The sequence below is a fragment of the Bombyx mandarina genome, chromosome 23 (assembly GCF_030267445.1).
Source record: "Bombyx mandarina strain Sakado chromosome 23, ASM3026744v2".
Lineage (NCBI taxonomy): Eukaryota > Metazoa > Arthropoda > Insecta > Lepidoptera > Bombycidae > Bombyx > Bombyx mandarina.
In genome coordinates this window covers 20247165-20265397 of record NC_143229.1, presented here as the reverse complement: position 1 = coordinate 20265397, position 18233 = coordinate 20247165, and the positions used below count along the sequence as shown (strand labels likewise).

At 38.2% G+C, this 18233-nt stretch overlaps 2 protein-coding genes across 16 annotated transcripts in view; both read left to right on the top strand.

Annotated features, from left to right (window-relative positions):
• Fas3 (fasciclin 3) overlaps positions 1 to 18233 on the top strand; it is an 87274-nt gene that overhangs the window by 46852 nt on the left and 22189 nt on the right. The window contains exon 1 of one of the 15 annotated variants that reach the window (XM_089737463.1): positions 11217 to 11405. The exons of the other annotated variants lie outside the window; for them this stretch is intronic. Within the exon in view, the coding sequence (XP_089593589.1) occupies positions 11270 to 11405 (136 nt within the window). The 5' untranslated portion in view covers positions 11217 to 11269. Of the gene's footprint in view, positions 1 to 11216; positions 11406 to 18233 lie in introns of those variants that run through there. 15 annotated transcript variants of the gene reach the window in all.
• On the top strand, positions 12928 to 14659 carry LOC149500266 (uncharacterized; the record flags this gene model as incomplete). Its single annotated transcript, XM_089737639.1, has 1 exon — positions 12928 to 14659. A coding segment is annotated over one exon (615 nt), but the record flags the coding sequence as incomplete, so codon positions are not given.

The following is an 18233-nucleotide window of genomic DNA, read 5'->3' as shown; positions in this document are numbered from 1 at the left end:
TCATCTATTTGTCGCGCACGTAATTATAGCAAATTTAAGACTTATATAGTTTTCTCATAGGTACCATTATCAGAACTAGACTAAATTGAAATGGGACTACACAGGAAGCGTCAGCTTTCTAATAAAAAAAGAATCATCAAAATCGATTCACCCAGTCAAAAGTTATGAGGTAACAAACATAAAAAAACTTACAGTCGAATTGAGAACCCCTCCTTTTTTGAAGTCGGCTAAAAATGCATTTAATTGCAATAATAAATGTCGCGTATTACTTAAGCGAAATGTCGCTTAACCAAATGGCATTTCACCTCGCGATATGTTATTATTGTGATTTTTATTTTCTTTTACGCTCAAATTGAATGCTTTATAATATTTAGTGACCGTGTTCGCTGTGCAACGGAATTTCTTCGCCCGTTAGGAACCATCTTTATCATATGTATTACGCAGTCCGGGTCTACTTCGTCTCTTGTGCGGGATTGTTATAATAGAAGCGTAGAAGAATAAAAACTGTAACTCTTCTGAGACCGCGCGGGTAGGTACCACCACCCCGCCTATTTCTGCTGTGAAGCAGTAATGCGTTTCGGCTTTGAAGGGTTAGCCATTGCAACTATACCGAGACCTTAGAATTTATATCTCTAGGTGGGTGGCACATTTAAGTTGAAAATGTCTATGGGCTCCAGTAACCACTTAACACCATGTGGGCTGTGAGCTCGTCCACCCATCTAAGTAATAAAAAAAAATATCGGATGTTAAATCGATTAACCAGACCGCAACGATACTAAAATCGATATCGTCTTATCGATTGTTCTAGTTGAAAGAACAAAACTATTTATTTGAAACGGAAATATATTTGTTGTGAGAGTTACTTGTATGTTTTATGTATCTTTTTAGCTTGTGATGTGTATTGTGAGCGTAATAAATAAATAAATAATACTATATAGGTATATGTGGGATCCTCTATTCGATTCAGGCCAATAAAACAGTTGGTTTCTTCACGCAAACTTGATTTTAATTCCCTCTTTGTTATAGCAAAGCAAATTAAACACGTAAGGTAACTTTTTTTGTCTACGTTGATAGCCTTGAGAGGCTATTTCAGCTTCACCCTAGCATGTAGGTGAGGTAGATTCTGCGAAGCACTGGTCTTGCTAGGGCCAGTGTTAGAACCACTCCGGTTTGAGTGGAATCTACCACCGCATTGGAAACGCAACCCACTGAGAAGATCTGGCGAGAAACTCAGTGGGCTGTCTGTGGGTTAATTCGCCCGTCGAGCCCTTCGTCGCAAGAGACGGGTTCAGCGAAGACGGTGACCGGGAAACGTAACACTAACATGGGGTAGAAATGTGAAGGAAGATGCTATTAGGTTGGGAGTGAGATAGATAAATATTAATGTTAATGTTGAAGTAGCAAGATCGGTTCGAACGAGCCAGAGCAGCCAGGTTTCCTCTGAACTGGACAGACCCTTAATAACCTCTTCCAATCTGCTATTTACTGTCCATTGCGTGTTCAGCGGGAAGATAACGGTGCACGCACACACATGCAAATTATGTGTAACACGGTCACAGTACTGTTACGGTTCGTTCACGTTGTCGAGGACGATACGAGAATGCTTATATTAATTTTTATAGCTTTCCGTATATAGGTCAGCATTAATCGACTATTATTGCCGTAAATAGATGTTAGTCCAAAATTAGGTTGTATAAGAACTTGACTTGATTGAGTTTCTCGCCAGATCTCCCGGGTGGGTCGCGATTCCGATCCGGTGGTAGATTCAGAGAAGCACTGCTCTTGCTAGGGCCAATGTTAACAAAATCTTTTAGGGTGAGCCCGTGAGCTCACTTACCCGTCCGCGCGTAACTGGAATACCCCCTTAGGCTACAAGAGAATAGTTAGGAAATAAAAAGTTCTACACGTCAGGACTCACCACATGCCAATTAATGCATGTCATGCCTTTTGCCATTCAATGCGTCAATACATTGAATGGCAAACGTACGTACGTTCTCTATAGATATTGGAAACAAACACGGAGCACAATGGACACTCGCGATTGAATACTAAACGATATTAGTTCCGAGAAACGTTTGCGCGAGTAAATATTTGTATGATTTTTGTTACGTCGGTTGAATTAATGACACATGACAGTACGAGTGTGTACCACGCCGATATAGTACCTACACTTGGCTGTGGGGTGGCTGGGATTAGCTCCTCCACCACTTGCCTCAGGTGTCGTCGTGGCCTAAAGGATAAGGCGTCCGGTGCATTCGTATCTAGCGATGCACCGGTGTTCGAATCTCGCAAGCGGGAACCAATTTTTCTAATGAAATACACGTACTTATCAAAGGAGAAACCCCATTCTGGGCCTAAGCGTTACACGAATGGGATATGTACCAAAAAATTCGTCTATTTTGCTTAATTAACCTGTTGAAATCTTAGCTTCATTGGCAATGGCCAAGTATAGAAAATAAGTTGAATTCAATTTTTTGTTTTAAACAATCTTTGTAAACATCTGCAACAGTTATTTCAATATACGTAACTAGCTCCACAAACGTGCGGATTAGAATTAGAGCATCCATAAAATAGGATCGATTTAGTGGAAATCGAGTGTAAAAAATAATTAATACTCTTTTGCTTTAGGATAAATGACTGTTTTTATAGGTATTTTAATCAATGTAAATAGAGTATGGCCATCGAATCGTGACACAACTACTTACAATGGCGACAATTCAAAATATCTACAACTGACAACATTAAAATTAAATATAGCATGAAAGGATAGTTTTGAATTTTTATATTAATGTGAATAAGCCATAGAAAAACACAAATGTATTAAATCGTGTTAAGTATTTTTTTTTAATTACTTTACGGCCAATGGTACAAGACCTTATAGCATTCGTGTTATGTTATCTTTAATGTTGCCAACTGAAGATATTTTGGATTGCCGCTATCTAGTTGAGCCATGATTCGCTGGCCAGACTATAAACTTAATCTCATTGAATAACGTAACGTAAAGCACCAAAATCTACTAACAAAAATCATTAAAAGAAATAAATAACTGTGCCATTTAGTTATGACACGAAATCATGTCGGCAACTGCGGCAATTCAAAATATTTTCAACTGGCAATCTTAAATATAACATGAAAAAGTCGATTTGGTACTTTGAGTTTTTCTATGGTGTAGTTACATTAATAATTTTACTGGTGGTAGAATCTCTTGTGAGTCCGCGCCTCCCGCCCGCCTATTTCTGCCGTAAAGCAGTAATGCGTTTCGGTTTGAAGGGCGGGGCAGCCGTTGTAACTATACTGAGACCTTAGAACTTATATCTCAAGGTGGGTGGCGCATTTACGTCGTAGATGTCTATGGACTCCAGTAACCACTTAACATCAGGTGGGCTGTGAGCTCGTCCACCCATCTAAGCAATAAAAAATAAAAATTAAAAGGCATGAAATAAAATGAAATGAAATGTGATGAGATAATATGGGAGCACGTAATTATTTATATTTTGTATAAAAAAGTTATCATATAAATATAGTTTTTCATATAAAAAAGTTTTCATTAAAATTAAAATAAGACTGACCTAAAGGTCTTAGTTACCAGGTCATAAAATCCCTTAAAAAATCATTTCGTGCGCAGCGCGTTTCGCATTACGTTGTTTTTAATTTTTGGCTTTCGTTCGTTTTCGTAAACAACCTAATGCGTATTTCTCGTAACAGGTTACATTTTTATTTTCAAAGCAACCTGTTGCTGCAACAGGTTTCGTAAAAAATTACTCATATTTAGTAGGAAACAGCCTCAAAAATATCGTTTTTATTAAAATATCTCGAACAATAAACATAACCTAAAATGTAAACATTGTCTGATTTTACCAATTTGGCCATTGCTGGGAGACCTGAAAATTGGGCTCATGAAACCTTCTTAGGTATTGTAACTTATGCCCAAATTCTAGCACTGTAACGCCAGGCCCAAGTTTGTATGGATTTCGGGTTTGTCCTTTCACGATTGACTTCCACGGTGAAGGAATAACGTCGTGTAATAAAAAATAAGTGTCTGTGGGCTCATCTACCCATCTTAGCAACAAAAAAAAAAACATACTTATACTGTTCCTTGCGTCGTGTTTCTTAGTGCTGAGGGTCGTGACCTTAACGGAGCACTTTTGTTTGTACTATGTTTTTTCCATTCCCTTCTGTCCTCTGCGCAGTGGATAGCGACATATATGAAGCTAATAAAAGTGTATTAAAAACCAAACGATTCCATGCTCAATCGGAGTTAGTATCATCGTGAGAGATATGTCCTATTCTGATCCTGTTTCCTGTAAATAGTCACAGATCCTATTCCCAATTTGGGCGGTCCGCTACCAGATCTTTGTTGGCGATCTTGACTTCTAATAATTAAAAAACATCTTTTTTCTAAATCGGCTCAAAAAACGCACAAAGCAAATGAGTTTCGCTTGCATTCGTCCGACCCTGGAGTTGGACCCTCGCATCTCAGCACACACCGGAAGTCATTGAATACAGTCGCTACATAACTCCCCTTGTTTATGGTCTGTGCACTTGTATATAGCCTTCATTTCCGGTCCGTATATTGTCTATGGGTGATTTAGGTACGTTTGTCAACCGATTTGGAAAAAGGGGAGCTTATGCCCGTATATTCTTTGCAAGTTTTAATGCTGTTAATGTTGATAAAATTCAGAGTAAAGCTCACGTCTGTTGTTTGGAGAACTTATTTAAGAGCCATATCTATCGCTACAAAATGTGACTATTTTCTTCGTAAAATGTTCGGTCTCTAAAGTAAAGCGGAAGACCCAGTTTATTGGTTGCGATGCAGTCCTACAGAGCTGATAGAAGATGACTTAGAAAGCCCAAAGCACAAAGTACAAAGCAAGCCCTTCTAGTGAGACAGGTCCTAGAGGAAACAGCGACTTCATTGTGCTTAGTGCGAGTTTTTTAACGTTCTCGCTCGCGTATAAGTTAACTCAAATTTGCATGGAGTTGGAACAGCGCCCCTGGCGGCATACGTAGGAACGCACAAAGATCACATTTCTCAAGATGATCCATAGCAAAGATAGTTTAGAATCAGTTAAATTCAGTTCGCATAGTTTACAAATGGCATGAAAACCAAATCTACATATTTAGGGTGTCTCATTTAATTCATTCCGACATGTCGACTCCGAAATGAGCTTCTGACAATTTCACGGGCTCGTTCAATCCTTCTGTCTACCCCCCTGCCAGTCAGCCGTGAAGGTACACGTCGCTGCATGTACTAGAACTTGAAGGGTGGAGTTGAGTTATGCAAGCGCGACTGATGCCGGTGGTCACATCCTACGGCAGGTACGAAAATAACGAGTAAATAGTCGATTTTTCTTCTCTTATGATCCTTCTTCAAACGAGGTCTGAGAAAGAGAGAGAGACAGGTCAAGGTGCCTTGAGCAGTTTAGTTGATGCCAATGAACATAATTTTAGAGTCCGGTGTAACGTTTCAGTCAGTGGCGGCGGCTTAACATCCAAAATTTCGTCTACACATCTCAAACTACATGAAATAAAAAACAAACAATTCTACTAAGTAATCCTACGAATAAATAATAAGTCCTGAAACCGGAGTTAATACAATATTTTGTGTACATATTTCTATCTGTCACACAATATACAGGGTGATGTTTTACCTAAATACGTAAATTTAAGCATTATTCACTTACTAAACTAAATATGACAACTTATGGTATTAGTTATAACGTATTTTGCGAGCCTGCAATGTAACACAAAGCTAGCTTGCGTTCGCTCGAGGCCGTTGAACCTGACGCAACATTTGACTTACAATTTATCATACATTGCTTGCAATTAAACAGACGTACATTTGTTTACCGCTGTGGTGTCAAAAGCGAACGCTTTTTTGACCGGAGCCTCGTTTCGATACTAGTTCCAATAAATATACGCTCTGTACATACATACATACGTACACGTCGAAGAGACAAAATGGATTATAGCCCCTGGGCTCTTCTCGCTCGCCCCCTCAGACGACCGAACTTAAGCCGATTTTTATTATTCCAAAGACCTCGTTTGACCGCAACCCTTCGTTCCAAATTATTGGATATTTTTTTACGAACAACACTAGCGTCAGTCCGGTTATCGTTCTTGTCGAACCCGTCGCTTGTGACGAAGGGCTCGACGAGTAAATTAACCTATAGACACAGCCCACTGAGTTTCTCGCCAAATCCTCTCAGTGGGCCGCGATTCCGATCCGTGGTAGATCCTGTGAAGCACAGCTCTTGCTAGGGTTCGTGTTAGCAAGATCGTTAGGTTTGAGCCCCGTGAGCTCACCTATTAGTTAAGGTTACGCTGATATGGTCTCTCTAGACCATCAGCTTAGGTAGGAACAAAAAATCAGTTGAGTTAGTGGGGATTCGACCTCTGGACCAGGATGACGGCATTTACGCTGCGATATCAATTAACTCCGGTAACCGCTTAAAGCTGGTTTCAGACTACGCTATACTATAGTGCCATATAGTATAGTATTAATTTAAAGGCGCTTTCAATACGTGTGATCCTGGTTTTTGAATAATTAAAGACAAACATCCTGTATTTCGGCGTGTGACAACAAACAAATCTTCGAACAGTTGCAAATAAAATGCAATCGCAGATGCGCGCTTTGACCACTTACAAATCAGATATTCAGTGCGACAAAAAAAAACACAATGACGACCAATAAAAATCAGGATAAATACACAAAAAAGTGTTATAATATATGCACCCCTCGTTAGTTAAGTGTATGAGTATAGGGTGACAAAGATTTCGATGTATTATTTTTATATCTTTTCTTTATACACATAGAAGCTTATAACTTTATTGCTATGGATATCAGCAATTTTAGCTATGCCAGATCCTCGCTAGAACAGCGGAAGAAGACACACACAAACAAAGAGTTAGTGACCTCAAATTTGCTAAACCAGTGGCTATATTCGTTTCTGGGGCTTGTATGTATATTTAATAATGTTTGTAAGGTTAAAACTTTCATGGCGCATTAACCTGTTTTAAAGAACTAGCCATAAACGGTCAATATCTCTTTATTATAATAACCCTTTGAGCGCAAACGTCGATACATCGACTCTATTAACGCGTATAAAATGCGGAAAGTCGGAATACCGACTATTGCTCAGTTCAATTATCGGCCCGTACGGAATTTAATAACATTTACCAATAATAATTTAAAAATTTTTTTTCAATGAACTTAGTATTATTTTTAAGTTAAACCTTTTTGTGACGTACTTTTGTTTCAAAAATTCTATAACAATTTCTGCAAAATATATGAAAATAACCTCAGCACTAAAACGGGTTAAAACGGTTTTCCCAATACTCTTAGGTTTTTTGTAGTGATAACTTCTTATGTGAAGGTAAACCGTTTCGTAACGTAACGCGTTACGGCGCCAGTCCGTCTTGCTTCCCTTTCTCTCTCGCGCACACGGCAGCGGCACTGTGAACGTATGTAGCTCTCAACTATTCATATAATATCTTTTTCAATGTATGTTATATCATGTTAATATATATACATAAAAGTTAAGTAATAACCTAATATTTGCTCAAGTTAAACCATTTCAATATTAAATAGTTGAGATTAGTATTTTTTTTTAAACTTCATTGTCACACGAACAATTAATCCATCCCCAGCGGCAGCTCTGCGGTTATTTGCACCGAGATTATCGCTGCCCCATTGAAATGAGAACCCCGCGTCCAACTATCAGCCCCTCATCAGACATATAATACATTTTCCACTTCTACATTCGTCCAGAGATTCATAAAATTTTAATTACTAACAAAGATATGCTATGATTTGTTGAACTTAGTGTTTTTTGGAACGAAGTTCCTTATGGGACGATGCGGAGGGGTACCCTAACCGAGAAAAAAACGTCCGTAACGTAAGATTTTTATTATAATAGTAATCCACACGGTGTACAACTTAACTTTGTAATAACGTACAAAAAATAACATTTTTTTATCATTCATTGATCACGATCTCAGAGCGTTCGTTTGTGCAATATACTAACTCTTATGCAAGCAACCGTGAATGAAGTGTGCCACAATAAGTTGGCACGTTACCGAATGACCGTGGGTTGTTGCGAAACCTCCAGTTTTATTTTCTTTATACCTCGAATAGAACTTAAAATTAATATTTTAATAATAAGGAACTTCGTTCCTATCCGGTGTGTCCCACAACACCACACATCTTTTTTATTCTTTAAAAGACAGACAAAGGAGTTCACTGCCTAGTTCCAATTAAGCTATTGCTGGACTTGACAGATACTCCACATATGCTGACTGGTCTATGTATAATACAATCATTGCCATATTCTCTCAATCTGAGCGATCAGAAGCGATTTAGGGTGATTAGTATTAAATCAACAAAATATCGACATTGTTAATGACATCGATCTAATTGACTCCAGACTAAACTTCAAATTAATGGATTTATTGTACCCTAAACCGCTGCAAAACGTCTATTTGTATCTAAAAATCGCTTCTGGTCGTAAATAAAAAAAATTCAATTCTTTTTGCGTAATAATTCACTATTACTGTGCTTATTTGCGCAGAGATAATCACGGGGTTATTGAAATGACAGCTCTGTGTCTAATCAAAAACGGTGCCTATTCAAATATTTATTTACGCACGGGAACTGAATACAATGTTGGGCAACAATGACTATGTCAAACACGATTTTGTGTAGGTTTGCTTAGCACACATAAAACTCATCGCTATCGCTATGAAAACAAGGAATTAATTCGAAAACTGCAAAATTATGGTCGATGTTAATAAAATTTCCACATATTTAAGAGAATAGAAGAAAAAGTTTGATAATATTATTGTGAATTGTCGCGTAAACTACAGACTCGAAGCGCAATACATTGTATCGATTTAACACCATTTCGCGCCAAAATAAACCGCGAATTCCGCGTGAACCATTAGCAAAATTATTATTAGGTAGGTACCTACTTGCAAAAGAATTAAACCCGTTGCCGCGTTTATGACTTATTTTGAGACTTTTTGGCGGGAACTCGAGGAGTGAAGTTGTGTGATTTGGTTTATTATGTCTTTAAATGTGTAATAACGGTGGTTTATTAACTGTTTAGTATCTGTGAAAGTGCACAAATGTGGGAATATGAAACAAAGCCGCTGAACGTAACTTCTCGGAATCCTCCAAAAAATCCACTGAAAAAGTTTCAGTAAATGACCACAATTTTACTGAAATATTTCATCTCATACCATCTGATCTCATCTCATTTCATTTCATGCCATGTTTCATATTAATGAACTTCATTTCATTTCATAATATTATTATCATTTTTCATATAAAAAAAGTTTTCATTAAAATTAAAATAAGACTTGACCTAAGGTCTTAGTTACCAGTGTGCTTAGTGCGAGTTTTTTAACGTTCTCGATAGCGTAAAAGTTAGCTCATATTTGTATGGAATAGGATCGTTTGCCTACGTTTTCTGTTAGGGGCGCTGTTCCAACTGCATACAAAATTGGGTTGACTTTTACGCTATCGAGAACTTTATAAAACTCGCACTAAGCACACAGGTCATAAAATCTCTTAAAACTGACTTATTTTGACATAATTATTATTGACATTCTGTTTTTTGGCGCGAAAGTATGCTTTGTGTTTGGTTATACTCGTAATATCTACCTAATTTAAACGTACAATACCTATTGGCCTTTTTTCTCGCCTAGAATCTGCGAAAGTCACAATCACTGGCCCTTTGTCTAAAAGTCGTGAGTTCCAGAAAAATTCCCGCCATTCGAGCTCCGAACAAATTATTGAAAATTGTTTCTTCCTCATGTCTCTACCAAAAAGCATTAATTATAAGTAACCTTTCGGCGACTGGTCACAATAAGTCTCATTAGCCTTGAGGTCTTCGTTTAGCTGTTTTAGATAATATAATGGCCTCCGCTAAAATTACCTGATTGGTTTTTTAGCTAAATTAAATAATAATATATTTATGTAGGTTAAAGACTAAAAAAACGTGTTTGAATATTGAATCCAAACAACCTATTAAAATTAGCAATTTTTTGAGCATGCTGGCACTGGTCAATGGTTATTACAGTGTAGTTAGAAAATTGTTTCTTTGTATGTTTGGGTCTTTTGTGCGTGTGCAAATTCCATGACCGCGATTTTTTTTTAAATGTTTTTATGACCTGATAACTAAGACCTTTAGGTCAAGTCTTATTTTAATTATAACTAGCTGACCCGGCAGACTTGTAGTGCCTCAATCGATAAATAAAATACCTAAACTTGTGTATAAAATAAATTTTAAACAAACCCCCAAAATCATCAATCAAAATTAGCCCAATCGGTCCAGCCGTTCTCTAGTTTTAGTAAGACTAACGAACAGCAATTCATTTTTATATATATGTATATAGATGAAAATTTTATTTAAATGAAAAATGATAATATGAAATGAAAACGAAATGAGCTGAATCCACGACCGCAGCTAGTTACAACCACAGAATAGGTACATTAAATATTTAACATTTCTAACATGTACATTTACGTAATGACTACATTTTAAAACAACATTTAGGTAAGTAACTACATTGCAAGACCTTTATTTTGTGGTGACAAAAATCCACTAAAAATGGAATTTTTTAAATTAATACGTGAAGCAAAAATGATTTACCCCTTTTTACGAAAATTGCGCGGTCGGAGGAGTATGAAATTTTCCACACTTAGAGAGACTAGAAGTAGTGCAGAATGCTAATATTTAAAAAAAAATATGCCAATACATTAAATCAATAAAAAACATTACACACACTACCATGTGTTTGACACACACATACCTACACGTATTTATACTCTTTTGTATATTGTTTATCAATCTTTGATCAAATTCAGAATAGATTAATATAGTGTGTCTTTAAATATTATTATTTGTCTATAGTGCAATCATGACAAAATCTGTGATTATAGAACAATAATTATTAATATAAAAATGATGATTATGGAAATGTGACAATAGAACTATAATAATGTTCGAACTTATAGTTTAAATTAATTATGGTCGAATTTCGGCCACTCTACGACCTCTAGTTTAAATAAACACGCGTTGGACATTGGATTGGAAAAATATATTATCTAGAAAGTTCCATTGTCGCGTCGGTTCACGCGGCGGCGGCACGGCGGTGAGGTGCGCGGCGGGCGGTCCGGACTCCGCACTCCGCACACGCAACGCGGCGCGCCACCGCACACACACGCGGTCTGTTCGGTCGCAGCGTCGCGCGTCACCGCGTCACCATGAATTCCTTCGAAGACAATCTATTGGAATTAATTCGTTCTCATCCGACACTATACAGAAACAAAGATAAAAAACACAAAAGTCTGATCTTAAAGGAGAATTGTTGGAAGGAGATAGCGAAGAGTTTAAAAAAAAGTGTGTGTGTCCGCTCCGACGCACGACTGGAGTTTACTGGATATAAAAAATTAAACGAAACAATACGAGAAATAGTTCTATATTACGACAACACGATACACTACAGATTATTAACAAATTAACGAGACACAAAACAAACGACTAACAAATATATGAAAATACAATAATGAGAGAAACGCGCGATCAGTACGAGGCTTTGTGGCGGACTGCCGGCGCATGTACTAGCATGTCACACGAAATGCGCATAACGCATTTCGTGTGACATGCTAGTACGATTTTGGTCCCCATAATTTTCATACCCCGGGCCTATATATGTAAATCGATTCTAAAGGAGTAAACTCCAATAAAAAACGTGAGTAATTGTTGTGGATTTTGTGCACGTCTTGCCGCGTACTGGGATTTTTTCTGAGGCGGCGCGGGGCGGGGAGAGGGGGTTTAAACGTGTCGCTTCAAACACGAGACTGTTTCAACTACATTCGTCTTGACAACACCTTTCACAACATATTCTTATTCTTTATTGTGGCTATTATTAAGTGGTTGCTTTCACTACCTAAATGCCGCTACCTTGAAACGTAAGATAGAAGTCTGCCTTTTATTTGTATAACTGATACCCCTGTCCGGGATCTAACCGGATTGTATGACAGCTTCTAGGCAAAAAATGGGCAGGCCAGTGATGCCTTCCCATTTAGGCCCACAGTACGCCCAGTAATTACGCACATTTATAACTCCTGCAGCTTACACTTCGGCAATTCGATGCTGTTCCTTAATGGTAGAAATGCGTCAATACATTTGACATACAGTTACGTATTTACTTAAAAGATATTAGTGCAGTAATTAGGCAAATTAACGAGGCCACTACATTACTGCGGCCATTGTCTTGTGAAACAAAAATAGCAATTAAAATAATTAATCTTATTCTCGGTATCGTAATGCATCCATTATCTTGTCACTAATTCATGACATAAAAGTAAGAGTCTAATCTAACTATAACAGAGGAAAGGCAGACATCTTCAGTGATCGCTTCATAAAATGTAAGGAAAATATAATAAGTTTGCGTAATTATTTATGAAGGGCGGGCGTATTGTGAAGAAGCTAAGTCTGCTTACCGCCTAATTCATCCTCCTCGAAACTTAGGTGTCATGTCTCTATATCTGAGAATCGAACCGTTCAATGTCGTCCAATCTAATTTGAGAAGTCTGAGAAATTGTTCGACTTGATCCTTCGTCTCCCTTTTACCATCGCACCTCCAGCGTTCGCATCGGAACACAGCTCATCCAAATTATCTGGGACCACTGTGTTCATCGACAGTGCGTTTCCAGAGATCTTTTTTGCCACGTACCATCCGGCTTTGAAATGAGTTCCCGTCCACGGTGTCTCCCGAGCGCCATGACATGCCTTTCTCCAAACGAGGCTTGCAAAGAGTCCCTAGCGGTAGGCAGCGGTTTGGCTATGCCCCTGGTATAACCACTCACCATGAGATGAGCTAAATTCTCGTCTGCCCACAAGGGCCTTAAAAGTATAAACATATCCAAACTTTGTTACAGCCGAGGAATGTAAAAATAAATGGCGTAACATACGCGACAACTACAAAAAGAACAAAAACAAGAAGAAGTCCGGCTGCGCCACATCGTTTTCGAAATATGACGACGAAAGACTGAAGTTCATTGATTCTAGTTGTGACGAAGGCGAGGGCGAGTCCTGTAGAACCAGCGACGCTGTCGATGCTTGCACGAACCCCAGCAGCAATCTAGAAACTTACGAAGAAGAGCAAACGCCCGTGCATATAGTTTGTTCAAGTCCAGCATCGTCTACTTCAACGCAATGCTTCGAAGATCTCTTGACACAGCAACCGGCGGCAGCTCATAGCGTAAGACCAGAAAAAAGAAGAGACCATAGTCTTTCGGAAGAATTAAGCACGTATAAAGAGGAGAACGAAGTTATCTTGAGCCGGATAAGGGATAAGGGCAACAGTCCGGTCCACGCGTTCTTCAGTAGCATGGCTGATGTGGTTTGCCAAATGCCCCCGGATGAAATAGCCAAAATTCGATTGAGAATCTGCGAAATTGTGACGCATGCCGAATTGGTGACCCTCGCTAGAAATAAGGTGCAACTAATGAAACAGGAGATGGAGTCATAACTGGGCACGGAATACATTCGGTAGACGCCAAGATATCAATTGCAGCATTTTTTTTCTTTTTTTATTGTTAACATAGAAGGAGAAACACAACTTGCATCTGTGCTTAAACTGGGTAATAAAACCTGTATCTCAAGCAGCAGTGCTCCTCGTGCAAAGAATACAACAGCTTTACTTGCTTCAGATACACAAAAATAGAAAATTATTAGACAAAAATTTTACTGAAATTCATGGATTGCATAAAAGTGACATTAATTGAGCTTAAAATATCGAGATGAGTGTATTAATGTACCCTCTGTGTGTAATGAGTCTGAGCATGAGTGAGTGTATGCGTATGACTAAATAGATAAGGCAGCAACTCAGATCCAGTTGTAATAATGAAACAGATGCTTTGAAAACGTGACGTAAAGACGCCTGGTGCCAAGTTACTTTACCTAGATTCGAATTCCGCAGGCGGGTACCAATACTTCACAGGGTATACGGACAGACTTTTATGCTGAAGGATTTTTTTATTGCATAGATGTGTGGACGAGCTCACAGCCCACCTGGAGTTAAGTGGTTACCGCAGCCCATAGACATCTATAATGTAAATGCCGTCACCCACCTTGAGATTAAGGTCTCCGTGTAATTACAACGGCTGCTCCGACCTTCAAAGTCATGCCTTATGGTCTGAAAGGTGGTGAAGCCGTTATACAAACGAAGCTGTCGAACTCATGTCTATCTGAGTGGAGCATTTACGTTGAGGCGACTATGCGCTCGGGAAATCACTTAGCACCAGTGAGCTTTGAGTATATTCGCGAATATTAGGTCTCAAGAAAGATGACGGTGTTTCTGGAGTGCTATCGCATCTGAGGAACATTTAATCTAGGTTTGAAAAGAGCAATAGCAGCTTTGGCTGCGTCCGCTGGGTTACAAATAAAAACCACAAGCCGTCCATGAGCGACGCTGACAATTCATCATCAGATGAGACGTACACTCGCCTTGAAAAAAGTAGTAAAAAGTCAGTTCCACGAACTAGTTAATGCCTACACTACAAGAAGTGTCCACTAATTGGTTTCCAGAATATTTGGTATTTGTAATTTTATTAAGCAACTAATAAACGTTATATAAATAACTGTTATACTGTTTTTAATTTGTTCCCTCTGTATTTTATACCGTATATTCCATGAGAGTGCTCTGAGGAATAGTTTGAGATGATCCCGTCATCTCCTTTTTATCATCGCACCTCCCGCCATCGGAGCAGAGTTCATCCATATTATCTGAAACCGATGCGTTCATTGACAGTGCGTTTCCAAAGATCTTTTTTGCCACGTACCATCCTGCTTTGGTATGAGCTCCCCTCCACGGTGCTTACCGAGCGCTATGACAGGTCCTTCTTCAAACGAGGCTTGTGTAGACTATTAAGCGGTAGGCAGCGGCTTGGCTCTGCCCCTGGCATTGCTGAAGTCCATGGGCGACGGTAACCACTCACCATCAGGTGGGCCGTATGCTCGTCTGCCTACAAGGGCAATAAAAAAAATTTGGTATAGGACGTAACTGGTATTTGGTAGAGATGGCAGTTTCACCACTGCGAGGTAGCGACGAGAAGCTCAGAGCTTACTATTTAACAAATAAAATAATTTATAATAATACATTGCGCAGTAGGTACGTGAACTTCCAAAACATTTTAAATATTTTGAATCGATACGGAAAGTGACAATAACTAAAGAAGCATGCTGTATCTGTATCGTAGGCTAAAAAAAGACAATGACTCTGCTTGAAAATTTAAAAAAAAAAAAAAAAAAAATATATATATATATAACTCTATCAAAATTATAGCACTCAACGAAATAGTATAAAAACGTTATGAATAGGGTGACCATAAAACCGCCAAATAAAGGGATATTCCCCCTCGTTATCACAATAGACACTCGACACTGCAAGTGGCCTATTCGCATATCTTGTTACTTTTTTTTTAATATACAAAAAACAAAATCTTTTTTTTTGTGATTATTTTGAATACCCTACGAAATATATTTTTTATTGTTTTCTTATTGCATAAATGGGTGGACGAGCTCACAGCCCACCTGGTGTTGAGTTGTTACCGTAGCCTATAGACCTCTACAACGTTAACACCACCACCCACCTTGAGACATAAGTTCTAAGGTCTCAGTATAGTGACAACGACTGCCCCACCTTTCAAACCGAAACGCATTACTGCTTCACGGCAGTAATATGCAGGGTGGTGGTACCTACCCGTAGATACTAATGAAAATTGTATAAATCTGAAAATTCTCTATGTCAGTTTTTACGTAAAATAACTTTTTGACTCGAATTTGTTAACATAAGTTTAAACCCAATGATTGGATCTGTGTATAAAAATAAAGATTAAAAAAACGGAATATAGACTTTTTGGCGGGAACGCGAGGAGTGAAGTTGTGTGATTTGTTTTATTTTGCCTATTTAGTGTTTCTTCATGTTTATATGTGTGGTATAACGGTGGTTCATTAACTGTTTAATATCTGTGAAAGTGCACAAATGTGGGAAAATGAAACAAAGCCGCTGGACGTAACTTCTCGGGATCTTCCAAAAAATCCACTGAAAAAATCTCAGTAATTGACCACCATTTGTACTGAGATTATATTTCATCTCATCTCATTTCATTTAATTTTGATCCCAGTTGATTAATGTCTCAGATTAATCATCTTCATTACATTTCGTTTCAGTCCATATTATCATTTTTCATAAAAATAAGAATATAAATTAAAATAAGACATGACTTAAAGGTCTTAAATACCAGGTCATAAAATCTCTAAAAAAATATTTTAAAAACGGTAATCTATGCTATATTTCGTATACTATAAATCATATAGTAGTGATTTTATATCATATGTAAACGGTATATATCTATTTGTGGTATGTATGTATTTTGTTTAATAATGTATTATTAATAAGCACACCGCAACATACCTGCTGTATCTTTATCATTTTCAGAATTTCCGTAAATAAAACAGTTGTCTGAAAGAGATCGCTTTTAGCGACAAGACCGCCTATTGTACAAATATATCTGCATGTTGATTGCTTTTTTGTCTTATACATCGACGAGGCTGCACGCATGAAAAATTGTCAAGTTCCGCCCTAGCTTGAGCGTGCAAGCGAGAGCGCGGAACAAGCGCTAGAGAGACACGATCGGCCCAAGCGTTGGCTTGTGACACGTCTATCTCTCTTCTCACGTGACGTCTCAGCTGGCAGTTCCAATAGTTCCGCTACTAACGTTATCACGTAAAACTATCATCCGTAACTCGACTTTACAGACAATAAATTTATTTTGTTAATGTTAATAGCGTTTTGCTGTGCAATAAAGTTTATTCTCTCTCTCTCTCTAATCTGATATCAAGTATCTACTACTGTAAGCTACCAGATTATACTTGCTTCGTGGTACCAGTCCGTACGGGCGCGGCAAGCACCCACGTAACACTTTCAAAATCATCCCTCAACACAGGGGCTCGTAATTGTTTGGTAGAGCCCCGCGTTATTGAGCACTCAATAAAATCAGTTGAGGCTAGCGCACCCCTGAGGCGGTTGAGCAATTTGTCAGCGATTGCGGTCGTATCCCGGTCGCTCTAATAGATGAATGGTTAATGTGTAAGATTTAGATTAAAAAATCTTTTATTAGCTTCTATTAGCTGCAAGGAAATTATGCGTTCTAGATAAAAGACTGATTATTTAATAGCAATTAAGTCTTCGTAATGTGAGGCACCCCCGGCCAGGTGGAGGGATGAGAAGGTCGGAAATAAATGATCGGGGAAAGTCGAAAACTTCTAAGTAAATTAGAAGAAGCAAGAGAATTATGCTGATGTTGAGTCTTGGAACTCATGTTTCGATATAAATGTCTTCCACAGTTGACTCAGTGTAACAACACCGGCTGCAGTAAAATTATTAGAATCCTTGTCATTTACATGACATACCATTACGACCCTACAAATTGGGGTAGACAGAAAATAATAACGAACGGTTCATAGCTTTGCAAGATCGTTTCGATGCTCGGGGGAGTTGATAAGCGCATTACTTGATTAGATATTTGACTGGAGTCTTTTTTATTGCATTAGATGTTGTAGCGTGCAACATTAGCACACCAAGTCGCACTCGGGAATCATCGGGAGTTTTCGGGTGCGATCGGAATAACAGAACACGCAGCTGTCACTAGATGTCACTGTCAGTCAACAAACAATACTACTATATAGGTCTATGAACAATACACGGTAAGGTTCATAAACATCCTAAATGTTCAATTTATTTCCACACGTCAACTCTCACTTCGTACGCTCCATAAATAACGCTATAAATGGATAGCCCGTGACCTATGATGTAGTAAATAGTCATCAAGCTAGTTGGATCTTTAATATTTGTAATACAGAAGCACAGACGGCCGACGATATCACTGAAAATATTTTAGGAATTAATTTTATCTTTGTACGGGCTGATAAAAACTGACAAAAAAATTGTTTAGTTTTTGTCATAACGAAATATTGTGAGTTAAAAAGTGTAACGCGCACAATACATGGTCAGGTATTTAAGGTGTGTTATACATGTATACATAACATTAGTGTGTCGATGACGCGAACCCATAAGATTTTACTCTACCAAAAAGTGTTCAACACGTCTGGGTCGTTTTCAATTTTGCGGCCAAAAAAGTAACGATTTCATTAATTTAA